This window comes from Typopeltis vanoorti, chromosome 19, assembly GCF_054136105.1.
Source record: "Typopeltis vanoorti isolate ZY-2024b chromosome 19, IOZ_Tvanoo_1.0, whole genome shotgun sequence".
NCBI classification, from domain to species: domain Eukaryota; kingdom Metazoa; phylum Arthropoda; class Arachnida; order Uropygi; family Thelyphonidae; genus Typopeltis; species Typopeltis vanoorti.
Window position 1 is genome coordinate 10,183,640 of NC_143567.1, and position 15,210 is coordinate 10,198,849.

The 15,210-nt window shown below is 35.4% G+C and overlaps 1 protein-coding gene across 6 annotated transcripts in view; it reads left to right on the forward strand.

Moving 5' to 3' along the window:
- The window catches only part of PH4alphaEFB (prolyl 4-hydroxylase subunit alpha-1), a 294,206-nt gene that overhangs the window by 174,614 nt on the left and 104,382 nt on the right, over positions 1-15,210 (forward strand). For all 6 annotated transcript variants that reach the window (XM_090409648.1, XM_090409645.1, XM_090409646.1 and 3 more), the window contains one exon: positions 543-739. In XM_090409648.1, coding sequence (XP_090265774.1) covers positions 543-739 — 197 coding nt within the window. The remainder of the gene's footprint in view (positions 1-542; positions 740-15,210) is intronic.

Below are 15,210 nucleotides of genomic sequence, written 5' to 3' on the forward strand. Positions count from 1 at the left end.
GCTTGCACTTGAACAAAGAATTAAACAAGAAGATAATTTCATGAAAAGGTTAATTTGATTTTGTTTTTTAAGGTGGGGGGGGATGTAGTAAATAAATATGGTATAGATGTTCATATTGCATTCAACTTAATCTAAATAAGTCATTCTGTTATAATGCTGACTTGGAACTTAATTTTTTTTGCTTACTTTTCATGCTCGCTTAATCTCTCATTAACTTCAGTCCATTGCTAATTGATTAATACCTTGCATTTTCAAATATGCTGCATAGTAATATTGCTCATACTTCAGATTCATGTCTTATAATGCATAAAGATAAACTGAAGATTATCAAAACACATTGAGTGGCTAGAGTTGATTATAAATGACGCTTTACTTCAGTTTGATGTTTTATTCAATTTGGCTTTTATTGCTTTATTTTGTTTTTGTTTTCTTTAAAATCTAATGGCATTAATATACCATTATAGTCACACATTTTACTATTATTTGTGAATATCAAATATCTCTGAATCTTTTCTCCATAAACATATCTCTTTTACTTACAGTACCAGATCACCCACGTGCCAAAGGTAATAGAGCTTATTATGAAGATGCCATTCAAAAAAATGAACAAATGAAGCGTGGAGATGATGGAGATGTGCCTGTAGATTCACATATTACTTACTCAGAGGATACCCCTACAGTGACTGAAATACCTGAACGTGAAATGTATGAAAGGCTTTGTAGAGGTGAAAATGTTTTAGTGAGTACAACTGAGAAATTTGGTTTTCTCTTAATAAATTGCCTTAAAAATTAGAAAAGCTTCATACATGGTGTATTAATATATTTAAGTAGTACAGAATAGTATCTGATTCTTATGTATAATAAACTTAAATGAACAAATGTTTTTTGTTGAATGAAATTTACAATATTTATAGGTTTTACATACTTATGAGGATTTGCATAAGTTATCCTGTCATTATATTATATTTCAGATCCTCCTCCTAAATACAGTCGATTCCAACTATAGTACACTATTAATGTACTATTATCATTTGCTGTATATACTACAGGGACCACAGAAATAGTTTTTTTTTTATAGTGTACAGTTTGCTATAGTGAATTTCTCTTGGCTCAGCATTGTATTTATGAGTCTCTGGTTAGAACTTTTCAAATTTTTCAAAACTTTCATTTCCCTCTTGCACGAAAACACATGCAACAGACACACATCTCATAGTCTTATTTTGCCATTATTGCCATCCTCCTTTTTAGAGTTATCTTTTAACTCCATCCTAGTTGGCTGAGTGGATAGCATATCCTCCTATAACTAACAGGTTGTGGGTGTTGATGTCTTTAGGTGGGAGATGGAGTTCATTCTCTGTCTCATTAGTAGGGTTTACAGAATATGTATTAAAAAAAAAAAAGAGAGAGAGAGAGAAAAGAATAAATACCAGATTGACATAATGGGGGTGACTGAAATCAAAAAGACAAAAACCATTGAGACAAAAACCAAACTTCTGAGCAATAAATACAAAATGTTATATTCAGGCAATGACAATCAAGGAAAAGAAGGAGTAGCCATAGTATTCAACACTAAATACAAAGCTAATTTTCTTGAATGGCAGGCAGTATCAAGTAGAGCGATGTGGGCAAATATCAGAATGGGGAACTCGATAATGAGACTTATTTGTTCCTATGGTCCCAAAGAAGGTTCTATTCCTCCACGTCTTAAGGTAGACGTGGAGGAATTTTTTGAGGCTTTAGAGAAAGCAACTGACACAATGAAAAAGGAAAAGTTGGTCCTTGTTGGGGATCTAAATAGCAGAGTAGGAAATGATTGTCAGACATACAAAAATATTTTGGGAACATTTGGAGAAAAGAGCCAAGCTAATAATAATGGCAATTACCTGTTGGATTTCTGCTCAGGACATGGACTGGTTATTACTAACACCATGTTACAACATAAAAATGTGCACAAATTCACATGGTGAGAAGAGGCAAGGAATAAGAAAAGTCTCATTGACTATGTTATTGTTGATAGTGATGTTTTCTCCCTGGTGCAGGGATTGTCTCCTTTTTTGGACTCTGGTCCCTTGTCCAACAAAACCTTAACGGGACACTAATTGTCCCTTTTTATTAACTTTAGTTCCATTTTGTCCCTTTTTTTGTATTCGTGGCATGACTTCATTCTTGTGTGTTCGAATATGGAAAGATAATGTCTCTGCTGGTGACATGTGATAGCTTGAGATCAAAAATATGCATGCAATGACAATTATCAACTGTTATGAGTGCACGTTCTCTGCGATAGGATGAAAATGCTGCAGCCAGTAGCAGCACTGCTGCATCTGGGCGGTAACAAGGTTACTTTGTCTACCATACTGTTGTTTTGTACTTCTACCTGCATGTTAGTAATTGTGAAAGTTAAAGTGAGTATGCATTGTGAGTGGTAATATTTCATCCAGATTTTATCGCTGAAAAGGAAGTGTAGTTTCACTCGGGATTTAAAAGAAAAATATCCCTTCTTGAAAGACGACGAAACAACAAACAAGTTGCAGTGTATTGTGTGTCATTCGGTTTTTTCAATTGAACACTGAGGCCCGTTCTGATATAAAACAGCATTTGATGAAGCAAAAACATAAATTAGCAGCTGCTGCTCGCAGTTCAAGTCAAGATGTTATATCATTTTTCATGAAAAATTCAAAATGGAAATTAACTGACGAAAGTAAATGTCTTGCAGCTCAAAAAGGTTTGTTTGAGTTTCATGCAGTGAAACATAATCTTTCTTTGAGGTCAATGGACTGCACCTCCGCAATAGTGAGAAATTTATTTCAAAAGAAATTTACATGTGGACAATCAAAGTGCCAATCGATTTTAGTGAATGTCCTGGCATCTTATGCAATGCGAGAAATACCAATTGAATTGAAACAACCCAAATATGTGTCAGTTATGGTAGACACATCAAACCATAGAAATTTGAAGTTGGTGCCTGTCCTTGTTAGGTACTTTATTCCAAATAAAGGTATTCAGGTTAAAGTGATAGATTTTCAGAATATAACAGGGGAAACAGCAGAACTGCTTGCAAATCATATATCGGACATTTTGCAGAAACAATAGCTGACTAAGAAAATTATTGCATTTTCTGCAGATAACTGCAACACCAAATTTGGTGGATACAAATGAGGTGGTTCCAACAATGTATTTTCAAGACTCAACAAAGTATTAAAACTGAACTTTTATGCTATTGGCTGTGCTGCTCATGTTCATAATGGTGTACAGACAAGTGCTGATATTTTGCCTATCAATATCGAAACAATTGTAAATAAAATATTTCAGTATTTCCACATTTACAAGAATTTCTGCGCATTTACAGAAATTGAATACAAGTGTGTTCTAGGTAGTGTACAAACAAGATGGTTATCATTACTATCAGCTGTGAATTGGATTATTGACATGTATGATGGACTGAGATCTTACTTTTTATCACAAGATAAATGCCCTACATTGTTGAAATAATTTTTCAGTAACCAACAGTCAATACTTTGGCTCCGTTTCATGCAAAGCCAGCTGAAAATATTCTCAGCAACAATAACAAAAATAGAAAGTGAAAATATTTTGGCAAATGAAGTAGTAGAAGAATTGGAATTGCTCAGACAGAAAATTACAAATAAGAAAGCTGAGAACTTTCAAACATTTAAAATGTCATCAGTTATTTCAGAGTTCAAAGATGAGAGTGTCTTTTGATGGAAAATAATTTTTAGACACTACAAATTTATTTTATGATACTTTCCTCGAATATTTAAGCAAATGCACTTATCATTTCCAGCAATTGAAAGCAATTCACTGGATTAAGTTGCAAACTTCACTAACTTGGGCTGAAGTTGCAAGCAGCCTAAAAGCAATCAGTGATGTTGACAGCAAAATATTCAATATTGTTGATGAAGATGAATTATTTGATGAAGTCAGCCATATACATAATGTTGTGAACTCCAAGATGGAAGAATATAAGGACACAAATGCTGAAGTGATAAAAATTGGTGTGACGTGTTTAAGGTGCTCCAAAAAAAAAAACATCCACTACAAAAAACATACTGCCAGTTGTTGCATTTGGTATGGCAATCCCAGGAACAAATGTAGCTGTAGAGAGTATTTTTTCTCTCATAAGTTCATTGTGATCTGTTGAAAAGAACCACTTCCACACCAACACTTTGAAAACAATAATTGTGATCAAGACACACTTTGACATTTCGTGTATTGACTTTTATTAGTGCATCTTGAAAGAACCAACACTTTTCGAAGGAATAATGTCTGCATATAAATGTAATAATAATGATTTATTTATTTATGCTTATGGCTACATGAAAACTGGTAAGTGAAAAGTACAATCACAATTTCCAGAAAACAAATGATGAAAATGTTAACATATAAAAGCTCATTACATAAAAGGCACAACCTGTTTTCTAAGTCTTTCCTTTTTTTTTAAATTATAAAGCAAAAGTAACTTGTTATAATTAAGCCAGGGACAATTATTGTCCTGCTGCACCAAGTATGACAAGGTTGCATGTTCTCACAACACTTCACAACATAAAAATAGCTGTATCCGAGGTTTAAGTAGAGAGCAGTTGTGTCTTGTGTGAGAAAACTTGATCCATTAGAGGAGGTCCATTTCACGCTGTATCATCATCTTCTAAAATGAGGAGGAGTTCTGCTGATACTATGACGAGGACTATGAGAATAACGTCTTCGTGGTGAGACGGGACCGTGATCTTCTGTTTCCTCCATAACCACCGCCACCATCATACCAACTACAGGTCAAGGTCCAGGCTGGAAAGCCAATTCAAGGCCTCATCCGTCACCTTGTGGATGTCCTGTAGGCCACCACCGTGAAATTGGCGCCTTGGGCAGTCATACACAATATGAGTAATCGTCTGAGCCACGGGAGAACAATCACAATAAGGGTGATCTGACGGCCCCCCATTTATGTAGAAGATAGCCACATCTGCCCTGACTAGTTCTGATCCTGTTTATGGATGACCAAATCTTCCTAGGAAGATCAGATCAAAAACCAGGCTGCGGAGCACAGGGATCTTCTACCAGGAAGCCGTTTGTTGGGAGATTGTTGGACTAGTATTCTTTCCATATGTCAGATATTGATGGCAGCGCAGCTGAAGAGAGTTCGTCCATGGGCCAGAGAGGCTTTCTAGATTTGAGGCGAAGACTAGGTGGGTTTATGAGAGTCTAGTGTAGGGGTAGGAGTGGGTTGCTCATTGCTTTATTAAATTCCTTAATTGAGGCTTGTCTTCTCCGTATGTGTGGTGGAGCAATGTTGGATAGAACAGGCAGCCAGGAGAGAGGGGTGCTTCTCACTGTCCCACTAATTGTGCGCATGGTAGAGTTCAGCTGGGTGTCTATAATGTTAGTGTGCGTACTTCTTTCCCAGACAGGGGCACAATATTCTGCTGCAGAGAATGCAAGGGCTAGTGCAGACGACCTTAGGACTTCTATACCACAACCCCAGGTTGTTGTTCCAGCAAGCCTTGAAATTATGTTATTTCTGGTTTTAATTTTATTGGAGAGGTTAATGATGTGCCTTTTATAAGTTAGGCTTCTGTCCAGGCTCACTCCAAGGTATTTTGGGTGAGGCTCATGTTCTACCATTTTTCCACAGAAGGAAAGATTGAGTTGTCGATTCGCCTCTGCATTGTATAGGTGAAATACTGAGGACAATGTTTTCTTGGATTTGGCTTCAAGTACCACTGCTTGAAGTACTCTTCTAGGGTGTTCAGGTCTGTATTCAAGGTTGATTCTAGGTTGGTAAAGGAGGTGGATTGACGTAAGATCGCTAGGTCATTGGCGTACATATACTTGCTTGATCTGGTATGAGGTAGATCATACACATAGATGTTAAAAAAGTATAGGGGATAACATAGAGCTCTGATGAAGACTGTTATGAAGGAATCTGGGCCTGCTCTTTTTTCCGCCAATATGGACCCAGATCTTTCTGTTGGAGAGAATAGATTCAAAAAGTTGTAGAGTTTTTTTACACTTTATAATATTTCCTAGTTTTAGGAAGAGGCCCCTGATCCAGACAGTGTCATAAGCAGATGTTAAGTCAATGAAAGTGGCTCCAGGTTTAAGTTTCTTCTGGAAGCCTGCTTCAATTTGAGTTGTCAGGGTCAGGACCTGGTCACAGCAACTTCTTCCTGGCCTAAAGCCTGCCTGTTCTATCGGAATGTGTTCAACGATAGTGTTGCTTATGCTGTTGTACAGTAGTCTTTCCAGTAGTTTATATGTGCAGCTTAGTAGGGAGATTGGACAATAGTTTTGTGGGTTGTCAGTTGATTTTCTGGGTTTGGGAAGGGCTATGATCTTAGCTCTCTTAAATTCCTTTGGACATGCCGGTGTTCATTATTTCTGAGAAGAAATGGGTGAGCCATATTTTGGTATTTTTGCTAGCATGAATAAGAAACTCCGGGTGTACGGCGTCAAACCCCGGGGCCTTTCCCATATTTGTATCAGCTAGTGCATCGTTGATTTCCTCATCGCTGAAGGGTCTTGCATATTCTGATTTGTCTTGTAATTTTGCCTTCAGGTCTCTGGCTTCTCTTTTTAACTTTAATGGTATGGTTTCTATCACGTTGCCATCTCGAGATTCTAGTAATGTGGTTAGCAACTTGGTTTGGTGTGACATCTGTCTTTTTAGTAGTCATCATTGTAGCGCCTCCTATCTTCCGTAATACACTCCAGGCCTTCCTGCTGGAGTACCTGAGGTCCATTCCCTCAACTGTTTCGATCCAGCATTGTTGTCTTGCTGCGTCCAAGTCGTGGAGGAGATCTTCTGCAATTTCCAGATCACTGCTCTCCATAAATTTCTCGTTGAGCTGTTCACTCCGTTCGTTCCATTCAAGGATATACTCCTTTCTATAGCCCCTGGAGATATGTTTTTTAGCTGTAGAGATGACAGCTCCTACAAATCGATTGCAGTTATTGGGTACAGGAGGTATGAAACAAACACACTTGTCAAGGTCAATGGCATATTTTTCCCAGTTGGCTCTTCGAAGATTCCATCTCGGGCAGTGAATTGATCGGACAAGAGGTATTTTTATGCCCACTTCAAGGAGGACCGGTCAGTGTTGGCTGTGAGGGAAGTCACCGAGAACCCTTCTTTGAGCAGGTAAAGGTTCATTCATGTTGTTAAAGGTGACGAAGCAGAGGTCAGGATTATAGTCTCTTCTCCATGCTGCTGATCTGAAGGTGCCACGTTCTTTAGCATCAAAGACGAAGTAGATATTGGAGGTCTCAGCCCAGTCGGCGAGGGATATGCTGCATTCATCATTATGAGCATACCTCCATAACTCACGGTGGCTATTGAAGTCTCCTGCATATATAGTTGGGTGGCTCAAAAGAGGGAGGACTTGTTGAGGCCATTGGATGTTTGGTGGCTTGTAGACATTAGCAAGCATCAGTTCGCCCAACTTCATCATGAACAAGCTGACATCATCATTACTTGATGCAGTAACAAGTTCGATCTGCTCAATGTTGTTGCAGGCATATGTCGCTATGCATGGTGGTAAGTTGCTCCTACAAGCTGGTAGCCGTATATTCTCCCTCTTCTGTACAAGTCTTCTTCAGTAGCAGCATGTGTTTCCTGGAGGAGTACAATGTCTATATTTTGGTCAAGAAGGAATTTTGAAAGGTGTTCACATTTTGATTTGCTAATTCCTTCGATGTTAAGATGACAGATTCGGACTTGGGGTCCGAGATTTCTAGTCAGTTGGTTCTTCAAACCATTCGCTTCTGATTGCTGCATGTAGTTAGTAGCCAGGAGATCCATGGATAGACTAGCTGCCAAGGTCGCTCTAGCTCATTTAGCATTATCCAGGGTGCACCATGAGGAGGCGAGCTAGGATTGCACCCCAATAGATATGGTATGAAGGTCAGTAATAACAAGACAAAGACAATGAAAATAGGCAGAAGCATTGAAAATATCAACTGTATTGTGAATGGAGAATCTGTAGAACAAGTAAAACATTTCAGCTACTTATGCACAATTTTAAGTGAAGATGGTAAATGAAATATGGAAATAGATAACAGAATCAACAAACCTGGTATTGTAGGAAATCAACTAAATAAATTTATATGGAATAAGAGAGAAATTAGTCAAAAGTCTAAATTAGCTGTGTACAAGACAGTGTTCAAACCAATTTTAATTTCTGGATCTGAGAACTGGGTCAGAAGTAAAACACTTGGCCAAAGACGAGAGAGTGCAGATATGAGAGTCCTGAAAAAGATTACGGGCATGAACAGATGGCATCAATGGCAATATCATATTAAAAACGAGCATATTAATGGTCACTTAATTATTAACTGGTCACTTAAACAGAATGGGAGAGGAAAGATTAACAAAACAAGTGTTCTCTGCCAAGTTGGCAGGAAAAATACCCAGAGGAAGACCAAGATATAGGTGGATTGGTATGGTAGAAAGTGCTTTAGAAGATAAAAATATAAGATCTGATAATGTTGGAGTCTTGACAGGTAACAGACTGATTTTGAGGAAAATTGTAGATAGGAAGTTAATGATATAAATTTTTCATGTAGTACTATCATTTCCTGTACACCTTTTGGGGGTGCATGTCAGGAATTTGATGATGATGATGATGAACATTACGTGCTTCCAAGGCACTTCTGACTGAATTAATCCACCTATACCCCAGTACTTCTCTCTGCCTTCCTCCTGCCATCTTGGCATCAAACAATAACTGCTTCCCCCCTCCCATTCTAACCAAGTGTTCACATTGTAGATCAGCCACCCCCCTGCTTATACATTCCTGAATTCAAACAATATCAGGTTCCCTCTCCAATATATATCTCCATCTTCAATACGATTCTGCCATTAATGCATCTGCTTACACCTCCAATTTCCCCCATAACTCCCACATCTGTGGTCTTTGATCAAGTTCCCGATCTCTAATCCAACTTTCAGATGCAAAACTTAAAACTGGCCCAAACACCATCTTGTTTGACTGCTAGTTCAGTGTCCCTGACCAATTTATTTAACTGGCTGCCCTCCAAACCACCCCTGCTCGTTCTTCTGTCATCAGTCTCCAAATTTAATCTGCCATCTCCACCAAAAATTGTTTCTAAATAGCTGAAATATTCTACCTGTTTCACAAGTTCTCCATCAAGAATGCAACCAAAGTCCTCCATGTTCCTGCCTATTTTCACAGTTTGGTCTTTTTACTGTTAACCCCCCCTCCACACACACACACACACACACACACACACACACACACACACCAAATTTGTTACCACAATTATGCAATTTGGTCAGAGAAACCTGAAGTCCTGCACCGGATGTGTTCAGATGATGTTGTGCCGCTGAACACAAAACAGAGAACTAAGTTTGATATCTCCAACTTTAATACCAGGTCCAATTCCAGCATCCTTCACAGTGCAAACATTGTGAAGTATGTAACACTGCTAAATGTTACATTATGAAATATAACACTATGGACCAATTTTTTGTTTAACTGGCCTTGCATAAAAATAAGAAATAAGATATACACACACACACATACCCCCTATCGTTTAGATACATTTAAGTATATATATATATATATATATATATATATATACATACATATATTATATTAGCAAGTAGATTAACTCTGTTTCTATACATGTTAACTATTATCTAATGACAAAAGTAAATAAAAGACCATAAACGATCGCATGTGCATAACACTAGAACTGTAGCTTGGACTCCAATTCAAACATAACTACAGTTTTTTATACCCTGTTGTTGTAGAAGTGCAATGTTTTTTACGGTCTTTTATTTACTTTTGTGTTATCACACCTGAAGAAGTCAGCATCCCGACGAAACTAGTTGTGTGGATATATTTAAGTTACTTGTTTCCTTATAATCTCAGAGTTCAGTCATTAGATAATAGTTAACACACACACACACACACACACACACATATATATATGATTTAAAGTTTATTTTCATTTGCACATTTAGTAAATGAAATAATAATACTTGAAAAAAAAAAAAAAAGGTTAATACATGTAAAGGAAATCTGAATTTATTAACATTTCCTGTATATTTTGCTGACTGTAACATGAACATCATATGAGGATTTCCATACCCTTTCTTAAAGGGACTTTTGAACAAATAGTAAGAATTCTCTGCAAATACAATCTATTCATTACTTTTGAACCTGCAAAAAAAGTTGCCTTCTTTCTTTACCATCTACTAAAGATAAATTGCTTCCACTATCCTTGCCTAGTATTTATTAAGTATCTTGTTCATGTCAACTTTGCTATTTTAGATAGACTGGCTATTCTGTTAAGACTAGAATCCAAGAACACCAAGATTGCATAAGATTTCTAGAATAAGAGGGTTCGGGCCTTGCTTCTCATGTCATCAATACTACAGAGTTCAGTGGGATTAGACAAAGATGTTGCACTAGTAGATTAAAATTCAATTGAATATTCCTTGAAATGTCTAAAATCCTGCATCATTGCTCTAATCTTCATCTAGCAGACTATGTGCCTTTATATTCAATTAACAAAGTTGTTCACAGTCAAAGAGTAACAAGAAACCTAAAAGAGCATAATGAAATCTTTGAGCGGCAAATGAGTCCATTTCAGGCCTAATCCAAAGGCCTTGGAATCTACTAGATATCTTTGTAAAATGTGAAATGTCCCTAAAAGTTCCATTTTTTTTAGTTGAGATAGTGTTATATCTGGAAGGCTCAACTTTTCCAGATGTTTCATAAATGCTCTTCGTATTGCTTCTAGCTATCCTATGAAAACCAGAATTGCTGTTGCTTTTTTGTTCTGAAGTTGATGAATTTCATTCTTCAGATCTCTATACTTGGTCAGTATTTCATGCACTTTTTTTTTCTGCTCTGCTGTCTCCTGGTATTGCCACATCACTAAACCACACATATTGTTGTTAGCCTACAGTGATGTCTGGCATATTATGTTCAAGATGTCCATCTGAATTTTCAAGTCCTATAATATCTTTCCATTTTCAATAAATTTTTCAATTGTGTGCTCCCAAGGGAGTCTGCAAGTTGGGAAATCATATTTCCTGCACAAGCTCCTCATTCTCATGCATCTCTGTTTCTTGATTCAATGCAGTGGTAGCACTTTACACCATGTTATACAAATGGTTGATAGATCTTAGTGAAGTGAACATTCATTATTTGAACAATCACATCTGCTTCTGACACATTTACTGAATGTAAATGGTACCTACTCTTGAGATATTCCAGAAAAAATTAACTGAAGTTGTGATGAAATCTAACTCTTTGGATTTGAGATCCTTTTCTTCCACATGCTGTTTGAAAAATTATCTTGCAACAGTTCAGTAAATTTACCTTCATTCTCATCATGAATTTTTTTCTACCCTTTGTTTGTGAAATGAAATATTCACAAATGAAGTGAACATGCATCATTTGAACAATCACATGGTGCTTCTGACACAATGGTAGGTACCATTTACATTCAGTAAATGGTATTTACCCTTGTGCTAGAAGCAGATGGGGTGTTACCATTTACATTGAGTAAAGTCATTATTCCACGTTCATTCTTTCTTTCACTTCTAGCATAACGATTTCAAACCTAGTTTGAAAGAAAGTTCAAGTAAGCTTGTGAGATGCTAAAACATCATCTAAATCTAAACAAGAATGACGGATTAGTAATTCGAAGAATCTAGAGCAGTGCTTCCCAAACTTCTGGATGTCAGGGCCCCCTTTGGAAAAATTGAAATATTTCACGGCCCCCCTCGGAAAAAAATCGTAATATAGATATATATTATTATAATATTTATTGTATTTATATTCAATACAAAATATACACAGCAAAAATCAAATGCAAATATTACATTTTTAGCATCTTACATACACATTTGACATGGCACATTATCTCTATATTTTTAAATAGATAGATATACCGTTATTGTACATTTGCAGTACAAGCACATGAAATGTAAAACGATTAGTAATAAAGAATTAAAAACATAAATGAAGTTTAATAACAATTTAATGTGATGGATGTGTTTCAGTACTGCTACACCAATATCAGGTGAAATATTTGAAACTGCAATTCTTAGATTTCTGCTTTGAAATGAAACTTATATGAATAAGCATATATTTACTAATATTCATTAAGCACTGAAATACGCAGGAAGCAAAATTTGTGAACCAACACCAATGTGTGATTTTTTTCCATTAAAATATAAAAAATAAAAAAGAAATAATAAAAATTAAATATGCTTCTTTTAAGATAAAAAAAAATCTACTTAGATTTAACACATTTTAAATTTGTTTTCATTATTTCACGGTCCCCCTCAACAAAACCTACGGTCTCCAGTTTGGGAAACGCTGATCTAGAGAACCCATCTGCAATCTATATAGCATCCAGAACATGATGGCAGAATCCGTACACAAGAAAACCTTAATATATGACTGTAGAGATGTGTTTAATGTAGTTCCGCTATAAAACTTTATTTTTATTTATTTAGAGATTTTATTTTCTGTCATCTGTATATTATTATACTGATATGTATAAAAATTTTATTTTATTTTGTTAATTAATTTATATTTTTGTATATACAGGTATCCCTTGCTTAATGCGGGATTCGATTAACATGGCGAAATTAATTGCAACAATCCCTTTATATACGCAGCAAGAGTTTTAATTAACGCACCTTTAAATTTACCAAAATTTAAAGGTGCCAGCCTAGTTGGCCGAGCAGTTAGTGTATCTGCTCTCCAGCCAAAAGGCTGCAGGCTCGAATCCTGCTGTGAGCATGGATGTTTGTGATTGTCTATGAAAACACTAGTGGTGATGGTCAGTGGTAGATGGCGTTGGTGTAGATGATGAAGGTAGTTGTGGTTACTGGAGTGGTGGAGATGGAGAATTGTAGAGGATGTGCCCTCCCTCAATGAGTCTTTGGACTCCCTGGAGGTGTTACATAATAATAATAATAATAAAAATTCCACCAAATATGACATCTTTGCTACAACCTATGGACGTGGGCATCATTGCAACTTTCAAAGCCTATTTTCTTAAAAAGACATTCTCAAAGGTAGTAGAAACAACGGGAGGAAATGCAATTAGGCTCCAAGAATTTTGGAAAAAATCTTCTTCCTTTCCAGGCTTGCCAAGTGGCCTGTTCCGGACTCAATTCCATCTTTTTAAGGGTCTTCCTCTGCTTCGGGTACCTTTTGGATGGTAATTTAGAATTTGTTTAGGTATTCTATTTCTGTTGATTCTGAACACGTGTTCTTTCCATTTTTCTCTGTAAAATGGAACAGTTAGGGAGTTTGTAATTGCAAGTTTATTTCTGATTTCGTTACTTTTAATTTTGTCCATTATTGTGACTCCTTCAGTTCTGCACAGAAATTTCATTTTGGCTGATTCAAGTCTTCTTTCATCTGCTTTTTTTATTGTCCATATCTCACTGCCATAAAGTAAGGTAGTTTAGTTACTGTATTGTAGATTCTTATTCATGTGTGTTTTTTGTACATAATTGAGTTTAAAAATTTTATTTATAATGCTTGTTACTTTTAAAATGTTTGATAGTTTCGGTTCTATATCTGCTTCATTTTCATATGACATTGTCCATCCTAAATATTTGAATGTATTTACTTGCTCTGTTATTTTGTTTATTACTATTTTGCTTCTTATTGGGTTAGCACCTTTGAAGGCCATGACTTTTGTTTTGTCTATTGATATTTCCATAAGATATGTTTTTATCAGGTTATTTAGACTGCATAATGATTTTTGGAATTTTAGAAAAATTTTGGAAAAATTTTAATATTAAACATGCAATTGAAAACATTCATGAATCGTAGGAGCAAATGTCTTCTAGCTGTGTGAGAGCTGTTTGGAAAAACCTTTTGCAGAATGTGCTAATGACTTAGGTGGTTTTCAAAATCCTGTGAACAAAGTGGTTGAAGAAATCGTTGCAATTGGTGAAGAGTTGATTTTGATGATGTTGATGCAGATGATGTTAAAGAATTATTGGATTCAAATTCAAAAGATTTCAGTGACAAAGATCTTATTGAAATTGAACAACAATGCTCATATGAAGACAGTGAACAAATAGAATGTGAAGATGAGGTTCCAAAAGAAATAACAATCAAAGAACTGGATGGAATATTTCACAGTTTAGAATCGCTTAAGCAAGTAATGGATATAGATCCAGATGTTAATCGAGGAATGCCTTGTTTGCCTAGTCTAGAGAGTCATTTTGCTTGTTATCGTAGAATTTATGATGATAAGAAAAAAACTAAAACTGATCAAATGACTCTTGATAACTTTTTTTTTGATAAAAAATTGCAGTAACTGATGATGTAGGTACAAGCATATATTAAACATTTACTTGGTATTAATTTTTTACCTTTCCTAAACGAGTACCATATAAAACGAATTATTAATACAGTAATTGATCATGGATGAATTGTAATTTTTACCATTGATTATTATATTTGATTAACATGCTTTTGATGTGCGCAGTAACATTGAGGGATTAATTAATCGCATTAATCAAGGGATACCCGTATTTTATTTATTATATTTTATTTTTCACCATAGGTTAGGCTAGGGAGAATGATTAACAAAGAAGTTGGATTTATCTTTTGTGTAGTTTCATGTAGCTTGTGTCCTTGTATGTTTTCCTGATGATGACCTTGATACAGAGAGGTGGAAACGTCGAGTGTTATTTTCATAATTATAACGAAAGTAATTACCACAATACATGTTTTTGTCTCCATAAATTCTTCACTATGAATTTTCATATTTATTTTGTCATCTTCACTAAAAATTGTGCTTACATAGCTGAAATATTTTATAAGTATATTAGTTTTGCTTTTGTTTGAAAAAAATTCATGTGCATCTCCATTTTCAGGATGCAATGTTTTCATTGTTCCTGCCTATTTTCATTTGTCTTTTTATTGCCAATTTTCATGCCATATTTGTATATGCTATATTTCATGCCATTCTAATAATATTATTATTATAAAGGTTTTAATTATTATGTAATATAGATGATCTTTAAATTAAGAAAATAAAAAATTCACTTTTCAGAAAAATATGTATGCAAAAATAAACACAATGTTAAACTTTTGAAATGTTTAATAAACATTTGAAAAGTTTATTAAACATTTTTTTCTTAATTTAATTTCTTAATTTAATTAAGAAATTAAATTAAGAAAATGGGGA